Source organism: Panicum hallii, chromosome 9 (assembly GCF_002211085.1).
Source record: "Panicum hallii strain FIL2 chromosome 9, PHallii_v3.1, whole genome shotgun sequence".
Taxonomy (NCBI): Eukaryota; Viridiplantae; Streptophyta; class Magnoliopsida; order Poales; family Poaceae; genus Panicum; species Panicum hallii.
The window spans coordinates 68,775,118-68,786,002 of record NC_038050.1 but is presented as its reverse complement, the minus strand read 5'-3'; the positions used below and the strand labels follow the sequence as shown (position 1 = coordinate 68,786,002).

The 10,885-nt window shown below is 54.7% G+C and overlaps 1 protein-coding gene and 1 pseudogene across 1 annotated transcript; both read right to left on the bottom strand.

The window, feature by feature from the left end:
• Positions 1-87: 87 nt before the first annotated feature.
• On the bottom strand, positions 88-2,680 carry LOC112873389 (annotated as a pseudogene).
• An 890-nt stretch (positions 2,681-3,570) lies between these two features.
• On the bottom strand, positions 3,571-8,042 carry LOC112876145 (anti-sigma-I factor RsgI6-like). Its single transcript, XM_025940194.1, has 5 exons — positions 7,832-8,042; positions 7,639-7,688; positions 5,403-5,625; positions 5,128-5,291; positions 3,571-5,039 (listed from the first exon to the last, which is right to left on the bottom strand). The coding sequence occupies exons 1-5, from the start codon at positions 7,878-7,880 to the stop codon at positions 3,807-3,809; spliced, it is 1,719 nt and encodes a 572-aa protein (XP_025795979.1). The 5' UTR covers positions 7,881-8,042; the 3' UTR covers positions 3,571-3,806.
• Positions 8,043-10,885: the final 2,843 nt, after the last annotated feature.

The window sequence follows — 10,885 nt, the reverse complement described above, 5'->3', positions numbered from 1 at the left end:
GACTACCAGAAAAATGAAATTATAAGGTGGATTTCGTTTCATTAGGATAATCCTTTCTGCCAGCAATTACTCGTACTATTTTACTGATTAACATGATATCGTGGCCGCCGACTTGGTGGAGTCGAGGTCCACCGTCTGCACGATGGGCTCCTTGAGCGACTTGTGCTTAACAGTGACCTTGTACTCGCCGTGGAAGAGCTCGGCCTCGAACACGCCCTTGGCGTCCGTCGTGGGCTTCTCGGGCACCTTCCTCCACTCGTCCAGGAGCTTGTCGACGACGTCGCCGACGGGGAGGTTCTTGAAATTGTTGTCGGTGAGGCACATGACGTAGCAGCCCTTGGCGTGCCAGGCGGCCCACATCACGATGCCCTTCACCCCCGGGTGCCCGAACCCCTCCCTCATCACCTCCTCCAGGAACTCCACCTGCTTGGGCCCCTTGGTGACGTCGACCTCGGTGAGCCAGACGGGCACGCCCGCCGCCGCCAGCGTGTCCAGGGAGCCCCTCATGTAGGGGATGTTGGGCTTGTCGAAGTGGCTCTCCAGGCCGATGCCGTACTTGAGGTCCTTGTTGCCCGGGTAGGCCTGGATCTGCTTGAGCTTGGCGATGTACTTGGTCGGCAGCGGCGCCAGGTCGCAGGGCTGCTCGATGGTGTTGTACTCGTTCATGAAGAGGATGGGCTTGGGGTCCAGCTTGGCCACCTCCTTGAAGATCTCCCCGGACGCGTCCATGCCGAGCTTCTCCTCGAAGAACTTGAAGTGGAGGTTCTCGTTCACCACGTCCCAGTGGATGACCTTGCCGGCGTAGTGGGTGACGACGCTCTTGAGGCGCTTCGCCACGGCCTCCTTGAGCTTGTCCGTGCCGAGCTTGCTCACCCAGTCCATCTGGTGGCTCTCGTCGTCCCAGAACACGTTGTGGCCGCGCACCGAGATGTTGTGCTTCTCCGCCAGCGCCAGCATCTTGTCCGCCACCTCGTACTCCTCGTGCCCCTCGTGGAACTCGGTGCTGTACCACTTCATCGCGTTCTCCATGGTCGCCCACTTGAACCGCTTCGCGAACCACTCCTCGTACTCGGGCATGTCCAGGATCTCCTTGGTCATGGCGTTGCCCAGGGGGAATCCCTTGGCCACCCACTCCACCGACAGCTCCGCGTCCGGCAGCGGCTTGCCGCCGGACTCCACCGTGATCTTCACCTTCTTCTTACGCTCCTGCATTGCAATTTCATCGGTTTCTTTTCTTTTCTTTTTTTTTACCAACAATGCTTCCATCTGAATTCCGTCCGGCGTCGAATGGAGAGCCGCATTACCTTGGCAACAACTTCTTCGCGGTGAGCATTCCATTCCTCGAAGCTGAAACCCTGCAGCGCGATGCTCTCCGCCATGATCTCCGCGGTCGAGTTGGTCTGCAGTTTTGACCTCCATTATCAGTTCTCCATCCACGTCTCGCTCAGCTGATTCCCTTTGCATCATTGCCTAGTCCATTACCTCGAAGAAGACATCGCCCTTGCCTTCGGAGTAGGCAGTGGCGCCACCCTTGAGCAAGGTCCAGCAGTCGGACTGGGCCACGATCGCGCCGGCGGTGATGAACTTGCCGTCAGGCGGCACGATAATAGCAGTGATGTCGCCGGCGCCCTTGGAAAGCTTCAGCCAGGCTGGGAGCATACGCACAACCATTGCTCATCCATTAGCTACATCCTCCTCATTCTTCCTCTCGGTTGCAGTGATCGCATGGAGATCAGGGGAGGAAATGGTGAATTGGTGTTGCTGGATAATGGTTACCGGAGAGCGCGTAGTGGTGGTCCTTCTTGAGGTCGACCTTGAGGACGGAGCCCTTGATCGGGGCGGCGAGCTTCTTGCCGCCGGCCGAGGCGGCGCTGATGATGCCGCCGCCATACAGAGGTTTCTCCGGCTCCTTGACGCACTGCAAGCACAGGCGTCACAGAGCAGTGCGGATCAGTCGCGGACCCGGCCATACGTGCTGAAGAAACGAAAGATATTGCTAGGAGGAATGTGCTACTTGCCTCGATGTTTGCTGAGTAGTCGTAGGGGACTTTCACTGACGATTTCTTTGAGGCATAGCCATCGGCGGCCTTCTCTGATGTTTGCTCCGAGGCATCACCAGCGGCCTTCTCTGATGTTTTCTCTGAGGAATCACCGCCGGCCTTTCCTGATGTTTTCTCTGAGGAATAACCACCGGCCTTTACTGACGTGACAAGGAATCCTGCGTCGAGAGGAGAGATGGTTATGCATCATAATCTTTGATCGTGAATATACAGAAACACCCATCGATCCAAAGTCCAAACCAGACATGCAAAAAAAAAATTGTGGCTATTTAACCTCCCACTTATTTATCTTAAATGGCAATCATATACTATAACACGAATTGTAATCTGTTACTAAACGTATTGTAGTTCACTGTTTGTCTCGGATAGAATCCTATAACATGGACCATTTTTATGTCCGCAGTTTGTAATTAGGACAGTCAGAGTCTTTTCCATTACGTAAAATTGAAACGGAAAACTCAAGAGATGATAATCCATAAATTTTTACATATCAATGCACAGAGTAGTAAATATTTCCATGTTGAAAGAGAAAAGCCTGTCGTTGAAACCAATTAGAAGAACTAACCTTCAAACAGCACGATCAACAAGATCAAGATCAACTTTCCTGTTGAAATCTTCATATTTGCTTCACCACCAGTTACAAATACTGCATGGTGACTTGGAAGACCTCTGTTTATAGAGCTATGGGAAGAGAGAACATCGGCTAGCAAATAGCTATATTTGGCGTGTTCAAGTTAAATTAAAAAAAAAGCTAAGATACGAATAGGAGGAAGGCCGTTTCGCGTGTAGGGAGGGGATTAATCCATAGTACTGCTAGTAGTTTGAGGCTGGTAAAATTATTACACTCTTAATTAACACCGCATGCCGAGCCCCACGGTTACACTGGTTAACCACAAAACGGGGAGCTGTGTGCCAGCCGTCTGAGAAACGCATGTTGTTGGAGCCTTGGATGTAGAGGCGTAAGTTCCACTTGTTTTGGATAACTGGCTCAACCAAAGATTTGCTAAAAATAAGCTGCAATGGCATGTCACATAGTAATTAATTTGGGGGGAGAGAAATGAGTTGAAAAGAACACCATTGGCTGCACATTCGCTTTCCTACTTGCTTTGGGTGTAGTATGCGTCGCTGATTGTAATTTGCCATTAGTGCACAGCCATTTTAGTGCGCAATTACGTCATTGGGGATTTTGGTCCGTATCATAAACTAGCGATGAAATTAAGATCGAGATGCTTTTCTTGGATAAACCAAGCGTGTTCTGTGGAGCCTCCGAATTTAAATCTGAAACGTTGAAGAATTCTGTTCTGCATCTCGTGACACAGGCAGTCGAGCTAGCTATGCAGCATGCTACCTTTCTTTGAGTCTTGACACGAAGGATCTCCATTTAGGTAGCTTTATATTTAGAAGAGTTAAATAGCCTCGTAGCTAGGAGGCTAACACCCGCACTGCGTCGCATTCGCGTGGTAATCATTTACCATTGACATGGACAAGACTGAGATGGAAATGTACTATCTGAAAAACCAATCGAATTCCTTTTCTGTTTAATGTATGAACATCTGACAGATCGCCTCACCAGGAATTCCATCTCTCGGGCGCGTATGTGTGTACGACAGACTCACGACATCACAAACCACAATGCTCTAGAACCTACTAGAAGACCCCACCCACAATCATGCACACGTGTGTATGCGTCGTAGTATGTATGAATCCTTGAATCCTCCTCCTATAGTAGGAGGAGCTAGTAATAAGCTAGACGTGTATGGTGTACTCGTTGTCGGCGTCGGTGGTCTCCCTGCCGACGGTCAGGCTCTGCACCACGGTGGCGTTCGCCACCGGGTGGCTGACGGTGACCTTGTAGTCCCCGTGGAACAGCTCCGCCTCGTAGTAGCCGTCGGCATCCGCCACGCCGGCGTGCGACCGCGTCTGCCACTCCCTGATCAGCTTGTCGACGACGTCGCCGGTGGGGAGGTTCCTGAAGTTGTTGTCGGTGAGGCACATGACGTAGCACCCGCGCTGGTGCCACGCCGTCCAGAGGATGATCCCGTGCACGGCCGGGTGGGCGTACACCTCCCTCAGGATCTTGTCGAGGTTGGCCGCCTGGTTGGGCCCTGGCGCGACGTCGATCTCGGTGAGCCAGATGGGCACGCCGGCCCTGGACATGGTGTCCAGCGCGGCGCGGATGTAGGGGATGTTGGGGGTGGAGAAGTGGCCCTCGAGCCCGATGGCCATCCTGCCGTCGTTGGTGTTGCCGGGGAACTTCTTGATCTGGAACAGCTTGCCGAGGTACTTGCCGGGCACCGCGTTCGGGTCGCCCGGCTGCTCCAGCGTGTTGAACTCGTTCATGGACATGAGCGCGCCGCCGTCCATCTGGTGCGCCCTCCGGTAGAAGGCCGCCGACGCGTCCCACCCGAACTTGCCCTCGAAGAAGTTGAAGTGGAGGTTCTCGTTCACCACGTCCCACGCGATCACCTGCCCGGCGTACCGCGACATCACCGACTTGATCCGCCGCGCCGTCGCCTGCCGGAGCTGCGGTGCCGACAGCGACTGCACCCACCCGGGCTGCTGGCTCGGCTGGTCCCAGAAGATGTTGTGGCCGCGCACGGCGATGCCGTGGCTCCTGGCGAACCGGAGCATCGCGTCCGGGACGGAGTAGTCCTCGCGGCCCTGGACGCGTTCCGTGCTGTACCACTTCATCTCGTTCTCGAAGGTGGTCACCGTGAACCGCGACGTGAACCACTGCTGGTACGCCGGGTTGTGCAGGATCTCGGAGCTCATGGCGGAACCCAGCGGGAAGCCGCTCCGGACGTGCTCGATGCGCACCTGCGCGCCGGGCACGGGCTTGCCGGCGGAGTCCCGGGCGCGGAGCCGCACCGTCTTCTTGCGCGCCGACTTGATGGCCGCGTGGTGGTGCGCCGCCCACTCTTCCTGGGAGAAGGGCTGCAGCGAGACGTTGTCCACCCACACCTCCACCGTCGCGTTGCTCTGCATCCAGACCAAGTTTTTTTCTCGTAAGAACAGAGCAACAGCCAGCCTACAGCTTCTTCCAATGATCATTAGATGCGGTTTGTACCTCGAAGTAGAGTTCTGCTGGCCCGGCGGCAGGGGCGGTGAGGCCGCCTTTGAGAATGGACCAGCACCCGGACCGCGCTTCGACGCCGCCGGCGTGGATGAACTGGCCGTTGGTCTTCACGACGGCTGTGATGTCGGCGCTGCCATTACTGACCTGCAACCAAGCTGCACACCACAGAAACACAAATTTAGTATCGGGAATTCACCGTTCTGACCATAAGAAAGATTTCCGAGAAAATGTGCTTCTTTCTTCCTCCCCGGAGATCAGTGACTGACCTGACAGAGTGTAGTGCGTGTCGTTCTGCAGGTACACCTTCTGGCTGACGCTCTGGTACGGCCGCGTCCGGTTCCGCGCCACGGCGTACCTGTTGCCGCTCGCCGACGCGCCTTCCTCGACGACGCCGTACCCGAACGCCGACCACCCCTGGAGGCCGGCGCTGAAGTCGGAGTTCCGGATGATGCCGCCGCCGTAGTGAGGCTCCAGCGGCTCCGGCAAGCACTGCACGTTTCACAGCACGAACGTTCAAGTCAACGCAAGTTTACCATCGGTAGACCAGTAACGTTACATTTAGCATGGCACTAAAGTGGTGAAAAGTGAATATCGTTACATTTAGCATGGCACTAAAGTGGTGAAAAGTGAATACAACTGAACTGTGAACTAACTGTCAAAACTGCCAGGCCTGTCAAGATCCCAGTAAAAGACCCCGAAAAGTTTGTGTACGATAACTAACTGTGGACTAAAGTACTACTAGTAGGAGACTAATATGGACATGCCAGATCTTGTTCGGCACGCTGTCACTCATTCTCAGCCCCATATAAACTGGTTTATTTCTACTCTCTTTTTTTGGGTAAGTATTTGAGTGTACCAGTCAACTAGCACTACAGGCATATACAGCGTTTGACCTACTAGCTGCCAGCAAATGTGAAAAGTCCAAGTGATCGCGTATCTAACTGCCTGGCCTAACACGAGACTGACGAACCAAAACCACTTCCTACTTGGCAGAAGAAACCATCGGCATGTCTGACGACTCTGAAAACCAGATTTGTTGTGTGCAGAATAACTGAAAGGAGGTCGCTTTTAGGCCCTTGTTTGGAAGCCCTTGACTTCCCCATCCTGGCCCTGGACGAATTCACACACGAGTAGACTTTAGTTAGACCTCTTTTTTCAGCTGAGAGCGATGAGCAGGCCAGTTGAAATATCTTCACCAACCAACCAGCACAAGGTAGTTAAGCTGCTGGTGTGGATTACTGATGTGTCCAACAAGAGGGGATCAGTGGGGGCTCGCACGAGCATGACGCCGTGTGTGGCGGACACTGGGGTACACACGCCCTCCCCTGCTTGGGCGTGCACCGGAAAAGGGCTCTGATTTTGACCGTGTCGATCGTGAGGCACACCGGTCTGAATAAAGCTTGCTGAGTTCACAACACAGTCAGCAAAGTTTGTACAATGTGCGTGCGCATATCGCAGCTAGCACACTGATCGATCAGTGGTGAACGAAGTGGGTCGGCGCGCGCTGCATGATGCACGATCAGCTGTGTGTGGTTAGGCTCATGGGCAGCCAGATCCATGATCAGGGTGTGCCGTGTTTGATTACTAGCTAACTCCTGTTGGGTTCGTCAGAATGGGTCAGAACTCGAAACCATCGGCACGGCATGTGGTTAGGCACCTGGCCAACCTTTTCTTGCTCTTGTTGGAAAACATTTGGTCATGTTGTATCATCTGGGAGGAATAATTCGGCAGGGGGGCTGTGAATTCTGCCTTGCTGCTCCGATCCTACTTGTTCGGTCCGCTTGCACCAACGACCCAAGATCGATAGATGTGCAGGCTGCCCGATCAAAAGGGCCGGGGTAGACTATTGTGCCTGAAACATTACTACTAAATAAACAATGAACCAAAAGGCACCACCCATTTGTATGAAGTGTGCAGCCTCACTGTCTTGGGTTCACATGGTCGGCCGATTGGCCTGAAAAAAGCTCACATGATTTTATTTATCACTAAAGAAGTAAAGATCTGTGACCTGCATGCCTACGCGACATGTCAAAATCGATCCCGTCACTGCTGGTGAGTGCCTCATCAGTGGACTCCGGCCGGCACAGGTGAGCCAGGAGGAGGCAAGCTAAGGCGAGGCGAGCTAAAGGTAGACAAATATTCTTGTGTGCGCAGGTAGTGCACACCCATGGCCCACGTGCACACGCGCATGTCACTTGCCAGTTACACACATGTCACGCGCGGGGAACAGGCAACTAACAACGGCCGGTGTTAACCGCGCTGCGGCTGGCGGCGCACGCAGGAAGTATACTGCTGGTGCTTTTTTTTTTGCTTGGACTTTTTGTTTTTTTTGAAACAAGGTCGTAGCGGCAGGGATGGGATGTGTGACATGCGCAATGCGAATGTGAAGCTGATGCCTCTGATGGATTCTTGCCGCAGTTTGGTAACAAAGTTCGGCAACCGGGCACGTCACAGGCATGGATCATGGATGAGAGAGAGGATAGAGGGATTAGGCTTGCTTACCTCAGAGCTCGACGAGTAGTCGTAAGGAACAGATTGCACCACGCGAGAAGCTGCGAGCAAGGAGGAAGAAGAACAGCAACGTGATTAGTTTCTAACTCATAGTCGGTACGATTTTCTCAGACTGAACTGAACTCATAACCAGAGAAGAGAAGCTAAGGTAACCAATATATGGCGGCTATAGCTCGAGCTTTACCACTCAACATGGCGACCCACAGCAGCGACAAGAACAAGGCTCTCCCCATTGCTGAAACCCCCTCGATCTCTTCCCTTCTCTCCCTCTCTACCTCCCTCTCTAGATCAGGAGGAGAAATTGATGCTCTGTTGAGAGAGAGATGCTGGAGAGAGAGAGAGAGAGAGAGAGAGAGAGAGAGGAGGCCCAGGCTATCTAGCTAAGCTTGAGCTGAGCTGATTGCACCGTGCATGCCGCAGTCCCTGCTCGGGCTCATCTATTTATAGAGCGAGAGAGGCTACCTCCTCGGCTACTCCACTACTGCTCAGCTCGCAGCCGGGCGGGCGGGGTAGCTTGCGGCCTAGCGGAGGTGGGGTTCCCGCGCCCCGCTGCCGGTTAGTTACGTTCAAACGGATCGGGGGAAATGGTCTTGGGCCGTGTGATTTTTTTCTCCCTCTCTCTTTCGCCGCGCGCATGGGACGCACTGGACGCTGGTGCTTCAAACCAGTCGCTACGGCTACCGGCCGGCCGCCGGTCCGCGCTCTAGCGCTGCCTTTTTGACCCCGTTCCGTCACTCGTCTCCACTGGCGAGACGACGGACCTCCCCTAGCTCGACCGTGGCCCCCGGGTCCACCGTGCGATCAATGTAACTGATCTCTGACGTCATTGCTTAATTCCATCGGAAATAGAGTTATACAAGTACTAGTATGTGCTTTTCAAGATCATACAGTTATACGAGTATATCCAGTTGATAGTTCTCTGTCGCTTTTGTTATTATTACGTCATTTTCTTTCCTCCGAAGTCTGAATTATTAGTTCACTTAAAATGGGTTTTCAGCTGACTCAATTTCTAGGAGGAAACAAAATCTACATCTCTACTTCTAAAGAGTAGACTGACAGGAAGATGCAGACAGTCTCCTGCTTTAAATTAAAAGAATGAGGGCTCGAATCCGGATCTCCTTGCTAAGAGCGAGCTCCACTAGCCAGCAGCCCGCGAGAGCACCTGCGTATCTCTACTTCTGCAGATCAGCTCCCGGTGGGTGTTCAAAGTAATTCTCTGTGTTAAATTTTTCTCCCTTGCGAACCAATTAAACGAGGAACATACAATCCATTCATTTCGAGAAACGAACGAATTTACTCGGCCTGTGGAGGCCGCTTCTCACGGTGCCCAACAAAGTCTACGTGCATCCTACGTCGCCGCCGTCACGGCCGGGCCCGGGGTCAAACAGCCGGCGGTTAGCAAACACTGTGGGGACACCTCACACCTGCGAGCCCCGGCGGCAACGGTACGGTTTTGCTGACGCCGGGCTGAGCACCTGCGGAGAACACCCGCACGCATCCGCGCACGGCCCCGTACGCCACACCACGGGCCATCGGGCATGGCCATGGCGCCGATCGAGAGCCCAGCGCCTGTCGCGCCGCGTGGCGTGGCCCGTGGGGAGGGAGGAGTGCCGTGGGGGAAGACGAGACCGACCGCGCCGAGCGAGATGGGTGACGGGATCGTAGTGATGATCTGTGCTCTTGCTTCTAACCTTGGGTCAGCTCCAATCAGGAACTCCTGGCCGAATCAACCGCGGCTCCTCCTTGACCGGATGCCCGGATCGGCGGCGGCGGCGGCTTGAGGAGCCGCGCCACCGCGCGCTACGCCGCTACCGGGCAGGGAGTAGCGGCTGGTGCTGGCCTGCGCATTGATGGCTGGGAGCTCAGTTCAGATAGAGCATGATGTGTACTAGGGGGGTCTAGGTGCAGGAAGCAATTGCAAAGGCGTGTTGCTTGCCCATGTCTCCCGGTGGTGGCCGAAATCCCTGGAGCGCGTCCACACCGCGGCAGGTGGTGGTCAGGTCAGGGGCGCGCCGGATCGGACGGCATCGCCGATCGAGGATCATGCTGGGCCTCGCGCCATGATGCGCGCGTGGATGCCCGGATCTGCCAATGCAACAGCGACGCCCCCATCGCCTTCAACGCGATTATTAGCGACGTCCCTCCTGATGACGATGTATTTCGTTAAGTAAATCATTTTTTCTTTTGTCGATGTAATATGCATCTCTTCTGCGTGTTTATTTATTTTAGCTATAGGAAAAAAAACGAGTATAAAAAGGATGGTGTATGGAAAAAAAACATTAAGTATAATAGGATTCATTCGAAGGATAAAATAGGAGGAAAAACACATGTACTAGCAGTGACCCACATAAATCTCTCTCTCAAAAGTCAAAACAAACCGTAATGTTCATGGGCGTGCGTGTAATGTAGGTACTATACGGTGCACCCACTGACACCGACACGCCGTACACGTATTCACAGAAATAATTGCTTCTTGCTTGTGTTTAGGATTGCAGACGCTCTTAAACTAACACGAACTGGTCTTATCATCGCGGTTCACAGACACTCTACGAAACAGAAACGCCGCGGGCGATTAAGACCTGATGATTTGATTATTAAGAGAGGAGCTTAGCCTGACAGACACTCCACGAGACAGAAGCGCCACGGGCTTCGTTCACTTCTCAGTTCGCTGGTTGGGCGGCGGGCCCGCCCCCGCCGCCGTCCTCTCGCACGGCACACCGCCCATGCAAATCGGCCGCCGCCGGGTGCCGCGCCGGCGGATCCGTGCGGGCGAGGAGTTCCGGCCCCGTCGGCATCCCGTGCGGTTGCCCGCGCGCCGCTGACTTCGTCGGCCGCGCATCGCGCACGTAACGCCGCGTGACGACGCGGCCGCGGCTGGATCGGCCCGGAGTTGGGACGGATGGATGCGACGGTTAAGTTCGGTAGAGGCCGGCGTTGGACGGGAGCGACGCGCGCCGCCGCCGGGCACACGGCACCCAGACCTAGGGATCAGAATCAACGGGGCCCATGACCTCCAACGGAACCGGCTGAGGGAGCGAGCCGAGCGCAGGTGGAAGCGCCCCGACCGCGGAGGCCTTTTCTGTGGAGAGGAGTGGCATGGGTCGCCGCACGCCCGAGCGAGCGAGCGTGGGTCTGATCGGTCGGTCAGGCCGGCGGCGAGCCACTGCCGAACACCCCCCCTGCCAAATCTCTTGGAATTGACCTCACCGGAACGAGATTGCAATGTCAAATCGTCACG